The 13,497-nt window shown below is 51.8% G+C and overlaps 1 protein-coding gene across 3 annotated transcripts in view; it reads right to left on the reverse strand.

Moving 5' to 3' along the window:
* Nucleotides 1-857: 857 nt before the first annotated feature.
* Wscd2 (WSC domain containing 2) overlaps nucleotides 858-13,497 on the reverse strand; it is a 117,941-nt gene continuing 105,301 nt past the window's right edge. For all 3 annotated transcript variants that reach the window (XM_023721012.1, XM_004636286.2, XM_023721013.1), the window contains exons 8-9: nucleotides 10,467-10,667; nucleotides 858-2,973 (exon numbers count right to left, since the gene is read on the reverse strand). In XM_023721012.1, the coding sequence (XP_023576780.1) occupies nucleotides 2,621-2,973; nucleotides 10,467-10,667 (554 nt within the window). In that variant the 3' untranslated portion in view covers nucleotides 858-2,620. The remainder of the gene's footprint in view (nucleotides 2,974-10,466; nucleotides 10,668-13,497) is intronic.

A 13,497-nucleotide genomic window follows, 5' to 3' on the forward strand; every position in this document is an offset into this window, starting at 1 on the left:
TCCCCCTTATCTGTGAACCTTGGGTTCATGACCCTGGGTCCCTGAGTCCTCAGCTCTCCTCCTGGATGGGAGACACCCTCCCCTATCTTTTTGGCCTATAGCTGCTCCCTCTCTCCTGTCCACTATGTGGTGGTATCTAAATCTTGTCACTCCCATGAGTGGGAACTGGTCCAAGCACGAGCACCTCTCTCAGAAACCTCTCCAGTGAGTGAAAGGAGTGAACCCAGAGTCTTCCTTCAGTTGTATTCAGCGTTTAGGGGCTGAGGCTAAACGTCCCCTGCCACACACACACCAGAGGACAGAGGGGCCTCTCTGTGCCCTTATATTCTCACTGGCTTCCCTACCACAAAAACATGTGCGTAGCTCACACTCAGGCTCTCTCTGTCACAGACACTCACACACAAACATATGACCTCTTCCACACTCATGTACAAGCCTATGGTGGCTGTCTCTTCCAGCCCACATCTATGCACGCCCCTCACAGCTACCAAGGACAAAGGTACACTCAGAAGGCAGGTCTCCCCAAGCAGACTGACAGCCCCTCACACCTTGGGTCACCCACGTCAGTTGTTGCCCCTTGCACACACAATTCTTCACAGAGACACATGAAGAATAGGCTGATCTCCATGCCCACAGGGGAACGGGGGACTCATGACACAAGGGTGATTTCACACAGAGGTGCAGGTAGCTATGCCAGAGAGAGAGAGAGAGAGAGAGAGAGAGAGAGAGAGAGAGACTATGAGAGAGAGACAGAGAGACAGAGAAACAGAGTCAGAGACAGAGAGAGATGGAGAGTGAGAGAGACAGGGAGACAAACAGAGAGAATGAGAGAGAGAGAGAGAGAGAGAGAGAGAGAAGCAATTATACAGACATACCCCCACAGAAAACATCTCCTTTGTGAACTTGCCTTATATAACACTCCACCAGAGTAGAATTATCAACAAAACTTGAATTTAATGATAGTGTTGACGTGTTGACCTGAGGAATCTTCAGACACAAGCCTGTGGCCAGAGGGGACCACCAGCAAAGAACTGGCCCGAGTCTTGGACCAAGAGTCTTCCAGAGAGAGCTGGCCTCCACGCACGATGGGAGGCAAGCCCTCTGCAGCTTCGTGAAAGATTAGAAATCAGCTGGGGGAAAGAAACACGGTACAAAATACATTCCGAGCCCAGGGGCTGAGCCACGGGGTGGCCCAAATTCTATAGATGGGGGAACTTGGAGAAGCATAGCTCAGGTCCAGTCCCTGTGCCTTCTCTTTGCATGGCCAGGGCCCAAGGGCCGGAATGTATTGGTCCTATTCCTCTTAAAAAAATATACTCTTTTCTTTCGCCTTCTCCATAGTCCCTTTGCTCTTTAGGAAGGGGCATGTGCTTGGGGACACTCCAGACAGAAGAGCAAAGAGGCTGTGACCTATGGCTTTTGCAGCTACAGGAGGGGGGGGTGCAAACGGGGGCTGGGAGTGAAGCCACCGGGATCCAAGGTTTGAGGAGAGGATGGGGTCCTGGATCAATGATCTAAAACAGATGATCAGTGACTCGGGTCCTCAGAAATCCTTTGGTTTGGTGTCTCGGCATCAAGACAGCAGCGTGACAATAGAAACGATGAGCTGTTCATTATCCCTTTACCTTCAAGGGCCTTTAGGGGAAACTGGTCCTGTCAGGCTCTGAAGAAGGGAGGCTGGTGGTCTAGGAAGGTAAAGGGAGTCTCTTCTGGTCAGGATTCCAGCTGATTTGGAGCACTCTGGCTCTACCAGCTGAATAGCAAAGGACCCACTGGTAGGGGTCAGAGGGCAGTGTAAGGTCGATGTGTTGGAGCCCACCATGGACCGATGGGTCCCTAGGGCTCTCACCCAAAACCTGGGCATGGCAGCCTATAGGCTTAGCTGATGCTACCCAAGGAATCCTGGGAGTGGGGTGAAGGACTTCCAACATCACCTCTTAGACACAGCTGAGGAAGAACAGCACAAAATTGGAGCCCTCGAGTAGAAACCCCACCATCTGGCTCCACAGCTGCAGTGTGGCCAGGGATGCCAGGTGGTGGTGCTACCCCACCTACGGTGAGCACCACTCTCTCCCCTCTACCCAGAGTGTCAGGCACCCAAGGCCCCGAGGACAGGTCCTGCCATCCTTCTTCCCAGCAGTGGGTGGCCTGAGACGGAGACAGTGCCAAGGCTTCCTGAGCAGAGAAGGAAATGAGTGGCACCTCTCAGCCTACAGGAGTCGCATTTTGACAAAGGTCCCTGGAGCTGTCGCATGAGGCCTCAACAACTGCTGCTGGGGTTGGGCAGGGCCCAGCGTGTCTCCGTGGCAATTAGGAGCCCTCCTTCCCACCAGGGAACCCAGAGTGGGGGAGGCAGGGAAACAGGGCAGGTGGGTGTGGGAGAAAAGGGTCCATGTAGCCGAGCTCCCCTAACCAGGTAGCGCCCATCTGCCGGGGAAGCAGCAGAGATTGGGGCGGGTGCGCCGCGACACTCTCTTCCCTCGAGTCTCCTCTGTCATGCAGGAAACTCGCTGAAGGCCACCGCAGCCAGGGGGTGGATGGTCCCCAAACCAAAGGGAGGACAGGTCAGTGAGGGTCACCAGGGCATGCCGGGGCTCTCGCCTTCCCCCGCGCCGAGGCGTCATCTCGGGTAGTAGTCGTCCGGCACGCCTGAGAGGTTGCGCCCCTTGAGGGCCTCGTCCACCAGCCTGATGTAGGACGAGATGCTCTTCTGCATGTCGGCCGTGTACGGGTCGTACTCGAGCTTGCGCAGCCCCGAGCGCTTGAAGTTCCCGTCCTTCTGGCTCTCCACGCACAGCAGCCGGTCCTCCCGGACGGCCACGCCCAGCAGGCGGACCATGCGGCCCAGCTGGGCGAAGAGGTCCTGCTTCAGGTCCTCGAAGTGCACCACCAGCACCTTCCTGCCGAACTTGAGCCAGTCCAGCGTGTGCGTGGCCCACCAGGGGGCGTAGTTGCGCACGAACTCCGGCCACTCTGTGGGGAGGAGGGAGGGTCAGGCGGCGACAGGAGCCCCTGCTCAGGCGGTGGCAGCAGGGCTCGTGTCCCTCTGCACCCCCACCGCTCCACCCACAGCCCGCCACGTCTCCGGGATAATCTCTCCCCCTTCCTGCGTTCCTACAAGCCAGGCCCCCTATGTAAATGTATGTTACTGCGATATAAGCATCCAATATACAGATAGTATATTTATACTAATTTTAGATTAATATATAAATAAGTATATTATAGTGAGAATCCAGTATATTATACTTGTATATAAATATATGCAGGTGACACACATAATTATATAATAAATTATATGATACTCTGATATATAATTAAATATATTTTATGTATTACTTATTATACAAAATGTAAAATGTATATTATATGTATATTATGTTACACAATGTATGCTAGCATGTAAATTACTTAAGTATACAACTATATTACATTTATCTTTTAAATTTTTTTTTAAATCTTTTATTCATTTATTTGGTACAGGGTCTTGCTATGCAGCTCAGAATTGTAGTGATCCTCCTGTCTCAGCCTCCCCAGTGCTGGGATTACAGGCATGTACCACCACATTTAGTTTTGGTAGCCAGTATGGCGTGTGGTACCAGGGATCGAACCCTGGTCTTTGTGTTTGCCAGGCTGCACTCAGACTGCTGAGCTATCTCCCTAGCCCAGCTATACTACACATTAAGAACTATTATATATCTATTCACTTCACTTAAACCTCACAATCCTGTGAGGTAAGTGCCATCATTACCCTCATTCAGCAGAAAGGGAAATTGAGGAACTGAGCAGCTCAGGAAGTGTCCAGGCTCACTCAGCTAATCTCAGGCAGAGCCAGGGATTGAACCCAGGCTATCTAACTTCAAGACCTGGGCTTCTCACCAAGGCGCCCTGTGCTAGTGTCTCTTTGCAGGACAGTTACAGCCTCCATGGGCTCATGCCCAGTAGGTGCTCAGTAAATCTTATTGCTACCGATGCCAATCTGTTCCCAGACAAACTGCCCCCTTCTCTAGCTTTGGTGCCCCCTCTTGGTCTGCACCCTCCTTCCTTCGTCACGACGCTGCATGGCATGGGTTGCACTGTGCTGCACCTCCCACCTATGTCACCTTTCTGCTGTCAGTCACCTTGCCACAACGGAACAACAAGGTGGGTTGTCCCCCACATGGGCAGGGGATGCTTGGGACTTAAAACCTAGGTCACACGGAACACAGGAAATTCCTTGGGGAGCCCTGCAGAGGGCCTCAAAGAGGAAGGACCAGGAGACTTCTGGGAGCAGGACAGAAAAGGAATCAGCTGAAGATCACCAGGCAGGTCCCTGAGCTCTGAACCGGGACCAGGGGATGACAGGGGACATTTATCTATTGCATGAGGATCAGTGAAGCCCCAGTCTAGGCTGGGGAGTAGTTCTTAAAAACAGAAACCTCACCCCTAGCTCGGTGACAAATATCCTGTATGTCCTTTAATCCTAGCAGCTTCCTTGAAAGGAAAAAGCTACTTGCTGTTCACTCATCATTAGGGAGGAAGCTGAGGCTCCGAGGGGCACAGTGACCTGCTCAAGGGTGCAGGGCCCAAGGCACATCCAGACCAGGGTGCCCCAGCCCAGGCCCTGCCCCTCCCCAGGCCCCAGGGGGCCTCATCCCACTGCCTCCCGATGCCTCCCTCAGCAGGGGCTCCATGAACGGCTGTTGAGCTAAATTAAAATTCCCAAGCGCCAAATGGTGCGGTGATGAAGAGCCTCTCTCCCCTTGCAGAACACATCAGAATCTGTGTGTGCCTCCCGCTCCCCTGTCTCCCCTCCCAGAACCCCATGGCTGCTTGGGAAATATTTACGTGGTGACAAGGAGATTTTTTTAAATTCTTAAAATAGATTATTTACAATGTCTCTGACTAATTGAGCCCATACTGTTATAGTGGGTTAAGAACAGATGTATCTGGGTGATTAGGAAAAATCTAGTATGCACATGGTCTCTTTGACTTTTGCAGAATCTCCCAGTGACGGAGTCACCCTCAGCATCGCAGGAGACTCAAGGCAGCTCCTAAGGCTCCTGGCAGAAGCCCAGGTGATGGGACAGAATCTATCACCCGGCGCCACAAAGACGCAGACATCTAGGCCTGGCCACTCTGGCCATCTCCAGTGGTGCCAAGGGAAATCGTGGAGTGTCCCTAAGGAAGAGGAAGGGCTGGGCTGCACGGTGGCTGGATCCCGTACGGAGTGCCGCATGCCGGGCCTTGGGTGCAGTGGGATGAAGATGACAGAGTGTCCTTGCTGCCTGCACACCTCTGTGGGACACTGAGGGGCAGGCTGGGATGGAATGCTGCCTGGGCACGGACTGGGCATCAGGGGCTACGGCAACCTCTACAGTGACCTCACTCAGTTCTCAGGAAGCCTGAGGCGCTGCTTGCCTGAGATCTCAGCACTCAGCTAGGCTGAGCCAGAGCCTGGGCCCACAGTGAGCCGCTCAGGAAGACCCAGTATCAAAATACAAAAGATATATATCTATATATCTATATAGATATATATATTAATTTTTAAGGGCTGGCTCAGTATGGCTCAATCCCAAATAATGTAAAAATGATAGAGAGGGAGACAGAGACAGAAGCAGAGAGAGAGAGAGAGAGAGAGACAGACAGACAGACAGACAGACAGACAGATACAGACAAGACAGACAGACAGGAAGACAGAGAGACAGAGACAGAGAGATAGACAGGAAAAACATAGAAGGAAGAAAAAGAGGAAGAGGAAGAGAAAGAAAAAGAGATGAAACCTGGGGAGTGAGATTAGCACGTTTCAGATATAGGAAAATGGAGGCTCAGAGACATGAACAATTGGGCCAAGGCCACAGGGGATGTCAAGGTGAAACCCATATCTACCCTGTGTGACCCTGGGAGCCACCATGTCCACATGCTTCCGGCTGGCGACCCAGTTGGCCTCAACCCTCTTGCTGCTCTGGGTCCTGGGCACCTGGCCTCCTCCTCTACACACTGTAGGCTTCATCTTCAAACTGCGACCTGGGACACGAGGTCTGTGCACAGATGACTTTGCCATGGAATCGCCCAGCTATAAGACTGGGACTTAGGTTCCTCTCCACATGAGCTGTGTGGCTTAAGAGACCTTACTTGATCTCGCTGAGCCTCAGTTTACCTGTCTGTAAATAGGCGAGCCTGATAAGACCTCTCACGGTACAGATGCTCTGCGGACAGAGTGGAAGACTTGGGGAGACACCAGCGCAGTGTGAGGATTACAGCGGAAGCTGGATTAATGTTGGTCACTGTTGTGATTGTGCCGATGCTGCCCCCATGTCCCCAGCATCCCCTGAGACATCCCACAGGCCCTTTCCCAAAAGTACACACCCCACCCGTTCTGGCACCAGATATGTGCCCACTCCACCCCCTCCTAAGGCACAGCTCCTCAGATACTTCATTTAAAATTTTCAAAATTTAAAACCAAGCCCTTGATTAGCTCAGGATTCCTGGTAATTGATCACGGCTTGGAAGTCCGGTAATAAAGACACACCGAGTCACGGAACAGAGGTAATGAGCCCCGCTTCCACCTGGACTGCCAGACAGGTGTGCCTGGCTGGGCACAGGCCGGCCAGTCTCTGCTCTGTCTTCTTGTGGACCAAAGGAATGAAGGCCTTGCTGATTAATGGCTTCTCTGTACTTAGGTCCCCACGGAATCATTAAACACAGTAGCTGTTTCATTAAACGGATCCAGGACAATTCACCTTGTGTAATCATATCACATAAAATTTTGATTTGGACTCACTCCAGAGAGATTATAAAATTAATGTGATGGAACCAAAGGTGTGGGTGGGTGGGTGGGCATGGGAGCCTCCACTCAGCTGAAATGGGGAAGGGGACAAGGGCAAGGCGGGGTGCACCTGCTCCATGGCTGAGTGACCTCTGTTTTCCTAGGATGACCCTTCACTCTGCACCAAGGCATCCTAATGCAGCAACGCTCAAACTTTCAAGTGTACCCAAAGCCCCCATGAAATCGGGTTATAAAGGCAGATTTTGTTCCAGTGAGCGTGGGCTGGGGGCTGCTGGAGACTGGCTGCACTTTGAGGAGCAAGGCTTTTTTTTTTTTTTTAATGTATTCGGTACAGAGTCTCACTGTGCAGCTCAGACTCATAAGCAGTGGTCCAGCAGCGGAGTGCTCATTAGAAGACCTGGGGGTGGGTATTGAAAGAAGTAGGAGGCCCCAACTGCCAGGGTTCCTGATTCCATAGATTCCAGGTGCAGCCTGAGAATCTGCATTTCTAACTAGCTCACCAGCAATGCTGAAGCCAGGGGATGGAGAGCGAAAGGCAAGGGTCTCCCATTCAAGTGCCTGCAGTGCCCAGATGGCCCAGATGTCTTTGCAGAGTGCTGGGTCTTGTGGTGGGGGCTCATGCTGGCAGAGGCCCCTCCTCCCAAGCTTAGGGCAGTGTGGGACTGCAGGCTCCATAAGAGATAAACGTGATAGAGCATCTTTTCTGTGCCCTGCATCCTCTAGGTCCAGCTGGTCCATCTCCTTCCTTCCCCTGCTTTAAGGCTCCTAGCTGTCTTGAATAAGACAAATTGGAAGAAGTGACCTCTGGAAATTATGGGACTGTTCTGAAGCCAAACAGGGTTCTGTGCAGGAGCGGAAAGCCTCTTGGCATGCTGGGTGTCTACAGCATCCCTGAGGAAGAGTGGAGCCTGGCGGTCAATCAATGCCTGAGTTTGGATCCCAGCTTAGTCCATGCCTAGGGCTTTAGTCAAGGAACATGTCCCTGCCTGGGATGGCTTATGCCCATGTACAATGGAATGTTGCTGAGATTATGGCAGCCTTTCTCTCCTCCCCTTATTATTGGGGAGTTTAGATAGCAAATGCTCAGTGTCCCTGAACTCCCTGAGTTAATCCTCTCTCTCTTCCCTCCCGCATCAGCAGGTCAGGGAGGACTAGGGCCAGTCTTACCACTAGTGCCCAAGTGACCTTGGCCGACTCTGAATCCCCCAAGCCTCAGTTCCCTCACCAATAATAGGGACTCTGGGGCTCTCAGCCCTGCCTACACATAGGAAGAAGCTGAGTTTTAAAACTACGGTTGTCTGGGCTCCACCCTCGCAATGGACGGGGTATGACCAGGGTACTGGGATTTCCTCTGGCTCCTCCAGGGAGCCTGATGTGCATCCCAGGCTGAGAACCAGGGGTTCAGTGATCCCCAGGTCCATCCCACTTCCGGTGAGCAGAGTCTGTGCTCCTGTGACTCGCTGCCACTACTGGCACTGGAGATGTCTCCGTTGGGCTCTGGTCAGTGCTCATTCTTAAGTTGTTCTACAGAGAAATAATTCAGGGGCCTCTTTACTCTGGGCTATAAACCAATTTTGTCACCTTTTCCAGCTTCCAACCCCTCCAAGAGGAAGAGCAAGAGTTCTGGGAAGATGGATGAGCCCCCTGGAATGGGCTGGGAACCCAGGGCTCAGCAGCTCAGACCAGGCCACAGGTTTGCATCAATGAAACCCATGTGGAGGGTGCAGCTGACAGCAGCCTCCCTGCTCTGTCTCATTGGAGGGGCTGGGGCCTGGGAACAGCCTGGTTCCTGGAGGAACCGGATGGGCTAGGAGCAGCTCACATCCTCAGGGTATCTGCTGGGTTCCAGGACACTGGGCCAGCAGCTCACTGAGGTGCTCCTTGACCTAAGACTGGTCATGTTCAAATTAGCCCTTTGTAACTGAAAATACCATACATGAAAACACACTGAATACACTCAGCCTACCAAATATCCCAGCATAAGCCCAGCATCCCTAAGATATGCTCTGAGCACTTACATTAAACTATAACTGGAAATATGTAGTCTAACAAGAGCCTATTTTTAATAAAGTGTTGAGTATTGCATATAATTTATTCACTACTTTTGAAAGAGAAAAGCAGATTGGTTGCACATCATGAAGTATTCCCTTCATAAGAGGATCCACTGTAAGCTGAGGACCATCTGCAGCCCATTAGCAAAGGTACAGCTCTTAACAGCAGGGACTCAGGAACAAGGCTCCTTGAGTTCAAATCCCTGCCCCAGTTATACTGGGGTATAACTGGTGTGCAAAGCCTGCACATAATTAATATGCCCAATTTGGAGTTCAGCTATATTAATATCCATGGAAGTCATGAACACATCTGCCATCTCCCAAAGTCTACTCGGGTCCATTTTCTTTGGTACACTTGTACATGCTTGTGTGTTAAGAACACTTTACGTGAGATCTGTCTCCCTGACAACCTTTAAGCACAGAACACCTTTCCTGTTGGCCACAGGTGCTGTGCTGCACCACAAATCTTTGGAATCCACTCATCTATGTAATTGCAAATTCTCCACCCAGAAAAACTCCTTGACCTCTCTGAACTTGGGTTGTTCCAGGGATGAAATAGTAGGAATTATTGTGGAGGGTTTAAGGATTTAACCTCAAGCTGGGTGTGCCCTGCAATCCCAGAACTCTGGGAGACTGAGGGAGGAGGAACCCAGCCTGGGCAACTTAATGACTTAGTGGGAACCTGTCTCAAAATTTAAAAAGGGGCTGAGGTCCTGGGTTCAATCCTCAGTAACACCCTCCCCCTACAGAACCATTTCCAAAACATTCAGTAGAGATAACAAAGACCGTCCTGTAGCTGATAAGGGATTGTACTTAGTACAGGGTCTCTTTGTAGCTCAGACTCATAATGATCCTCCTGTTTTCAGCCTCCCCAGTGCTGGGATTACAGGCATTCACCACCATGTTCAGTCTCTGTAGCCGGCTCAGAGTGCCATGGGGGTGGGGTGGGGAGGGTCGTGGCATGTGGTGCCAGGGGTTGAACCCCAGTCCCTGCCCTTGCCTAAGCAGGGGCTTGGTCTGCTGAGCTATCTCGCAGGCCCTGATGAGGGATTTTAAAGACACTCAGGATGACTGAATTCCGGTCTCAAGTCTTAGCTCTAATCACTACCCAGACCTCTCTGCTGAAATGTACATCACACAGGGGCCCTCTGTCACCTAGTAAGTGCCAGAGCTGAATCTCACATCCAGGCCCTCTTGGGAGCCAACACTGCCATTTCCAAGCTCTGTGGTGTGAGCGAGTCTCAGACCTGTTGGAAGATTCACTGCAAGGAGGCTCTGTACCTAACACAATCCTGTCATACAGTCACGGATGTGGTGCTGAATTCAGGTCTCCTGCTTTGGCCAGAGCTGCATCAGACTCACAAGAGTCACAATTGTAGAGTGTTTGTCAGAAGAATATACCCTCACATCCACATGATTTTATTATCCTACTTACAGAAGGAACAATCTAAGACTCAGAGAGTAAGGAGCTGTGCCAGGAAGGGGCAGGGCTGGACTGGAGCACAGGCCATCCAGCACAGGTGGAGGATGACCTTAACCCCACCCTCCAAGGGCCCACCCTACTATACCAAGCCCATTCATGGCCCCGCCCCCAAATGCCCCGCCCCCTCTGAGGCCCCACTCCATCCCTTCCTCCTTCCTCACTGTACCTTTGCCCTTCCAGTGTGCATGCGCAGCAAAGCCTATGTGGCCACCATATTTGCGGTTGAACTCCGCCATGAGCGCCTTGTAGGGGTTGCGGATGAGCAGGATGGCGGCGTCGAAGGCCTCGATCTCCTTCTGCCCGCTCTCGTGGGTCTTGATGCAGATGGTCCGACCGCTGCGCCAGTGGTCCCGCTCACCTTTGAACCCTTCCCAATCCAAGCCAGAGGTTAGGGAACAAGCATGTCAGCTGGAGTGAGGAAACCTACCCAACCCCTGTATTTACCGAGCACCTACTGTGTGTGCTGGCCACTGCGGTAAGAGCCCAGGATGAAAGTCATTTGCAAACAATGAGGTGAGCATAATGGGGCATGCCTGTAATCCCACCACTATGAGAAGCTGAAGCAGGAGAATGGCAAACTGAAGACCAGCATGGGCAATTTGGCAATTTAAGGAGACCCTGTCTCAAAATTAGAGAAAGAAAGAAAAGAAAAAAGAAATGGCTGGCAGCATAGTTCAGTGCAAAGGCCCTGGGTTCAAATCCCCAGTAGTACAAAAATAAATCCATCCATAAGGCTTATAGTCTTTGACAGATAAATTATTCAAGTAATGATGTAGATGAATTAAGAATCACAGACATGCTTAGTGCTCTAAGAGAACAGCGTTCATGTCTGGGTGCCTGGGGAGGGGCCTGGCAGTTCCTCTTTGGCTACAGTGGCTTTGTGTCTACTCTCTGAGAGCCACATGACACCTGTTCTGGTATGTGGGAAGCGGGTGGGAGTTTCCACCCAACTCTCAAGACATATGCTGTGTTTGTCTGTATCTCAGACTCTGCTGCATCTGCCGCCACCATGGGAAGGCCGTCCCTGGGGTGGCCGAGGGCAGGGGTTGTAATTAGCGAGACTCAGAACACATGTGGTCTCAGCCTGCGGCCTGGAATGGGCAGTTGGGACAAAGTCAGGCAGCGTCCAGAGGTTGTAAGCCGAGAACAGAAGGGTGAGGCATGATTTCCTTGGACATGGGGAGGGCCAGCAGGTGGGCACAGAGGTGCAAGATCCTGTGACAGGTGGAAGAAATGTGTATAGGAGAGAGGGAGCCCAGAGAGCAAGAGGGGGGGCATGTGGCTAGAGAGGGCTTGGAGAGGCCGAGGAAGGGTCCCACGGCCCTTAAAAGAATTAAACAAGAGGGGGCTGGTGAGATGGCTCAGTGGTCTAAAGCACCTACGTAGAACAAACTTAGCAAAGCACAGGGACCGCGGTTCGATCCCCCAGCACCACATGCCAGCCAGCCCCGCCCCCTGGTGGGCTGAGCTGGCCACACACACACACACACACACACACACACACATAAATAAATAAATAAAATTAAAAAAAAAGAATTAAACAAGAGGAAGAAGGCATATGACGTGCTTTTCATTTTCAGAAGCTAAAGAACTGGCAGGGACTCCATGCAGCTGGGACAAAAGGAAGCACTTTTACAGTAGTAATGCCATGGGGGGCACTGGCCTGAGCCCTCTGTATGTACTGGATGACCCAGTCTTCTCAGTGGTCCTATGTGGGATGTGACAGATGAGGAAACTGAGGCAGAGGCCAAATAACTCATCCCTGTTACAAGGCTAGAGAGAAGCAGAGCTGGGATACAAAAGGAGGCCATCCGGGTTTCTGAGACTGCACAGTCCTCAGTCTCATGAGAACAAAGCATTTGTGGAATCTTGAGAGCCAAGGAGAAATGTTAATGAGCAGGTCTTCAAGAGTGGCCATGCTTCCAGCTCAGTGAGGGATCCTGACACTCAGTTTCCCCACCTGTAACATGGGATGACACACACTCCCCCTCATATGGCCATTGTGAGAAGTCAGTGGGGAACACGGTGAAGAGCTCACAGAGGGCAGCTAGCGCAGCATGAGGCTAGGGTGAAGACGCGGGCAGAGAGGCCGCCCTCCCTCACCAATCCCTCCCCACCCACTCAGGAAAGTTTCGAATGATTTGTGCTCTGGCTTTGGAGGCCGATGAGGGTGAGGGCTACTGTAGTATGTGGTTCTCTTCCTGGAGTCAGGGGGCTGGAGGGGTGTGGCCACCCTCACAGGGCAACTGGGCAGAGCAGCCAGAGGTAGAATGAGCTTCCCCAAGTCAGGCTCCATTTGGGGACTGGCTAAGCCAAGTGCCAGAGATCAGACTGCCCTGGCAGTTAGTCCTGGCCTGTTTCCATGACAAAATGCTCTCCCCCAGCCTTGAGGGCACGTGGGATGCACAGTATTGTGGGGGAAAATTGTCTTCAGAGGATAATGAGGGCCTTCTCAGTGTTGCCTTCACCTAAATCCATTTCATTATGAGCACTGCCATGGGAAAACACAGAGAGAAAAGTACAGAACACGCACAGTTTCTCAGGAAAAATCAGTCATCAGAACCTCGGCACGAGGTCAAACAGCTTTCAATCAGCTCTGTGCGCTCTGAGGCCAAAGTCACATTTCCCTTGGTCCATGATGGGGCCAGCCTCGCACAGTATTTATGCAAGAGAACTACAAGCACTGGGAAACATCTGCCCAGATTCCAGAGTTGGGTTGCCCGAGGAGTTATCCTGTGAAGAACCCTGGACACGGAGTGAGACAGGACAGTCCCGTGCAGCAGAATGTCTCCCAGAGAAAGCAGAGTTCTGGGTGTGAAAGCTGCTAGGAAGCCAATGGGCTCAGCTGGCCTTAAAGGTCATCAAGGGGAGTCCAAAATGCAAGACCCAGGCCAGACAGAATTGCTGGATGCCACCCCAAGGGCTCCTTTCTCAGTGTCTCTTTTCCATAGGATCCAGCCCCTCCATGACACAAATGTGACACATTGGAATCCTATTATTTTTAAGAGTCAGCCAAATTTTAGCTTCTCTGGGGGCATCCATGTGACCTTCAAGTTCTGAAGGGGGTGTCTGTAGCCCACTGCCAGCCCCCAAGTCTCAGGCTGCAGGAAGTGTTTTGAAGCCCATAACAAAAAGGCAGCTCAGAACATGTGCTGCCCTTAGCAGGGCCCTGCAGAAACAAGACACAGCTGGAGACT

Source organism: Octodon degus, unplaced genomic scaffold, assembly GCF_000260255.1.
Source record: "Octodon degus isolate 3935 unplaced genomic scaffold, OctDeg1.0 scaffold00079, whole genome shotgun sequence".
Taxonomy (NCBI): Eukaryota; Metazoa; Chordata; class Mammalia; order Rodentia; family Octodontidae; genus Octodon; species Octodon degus.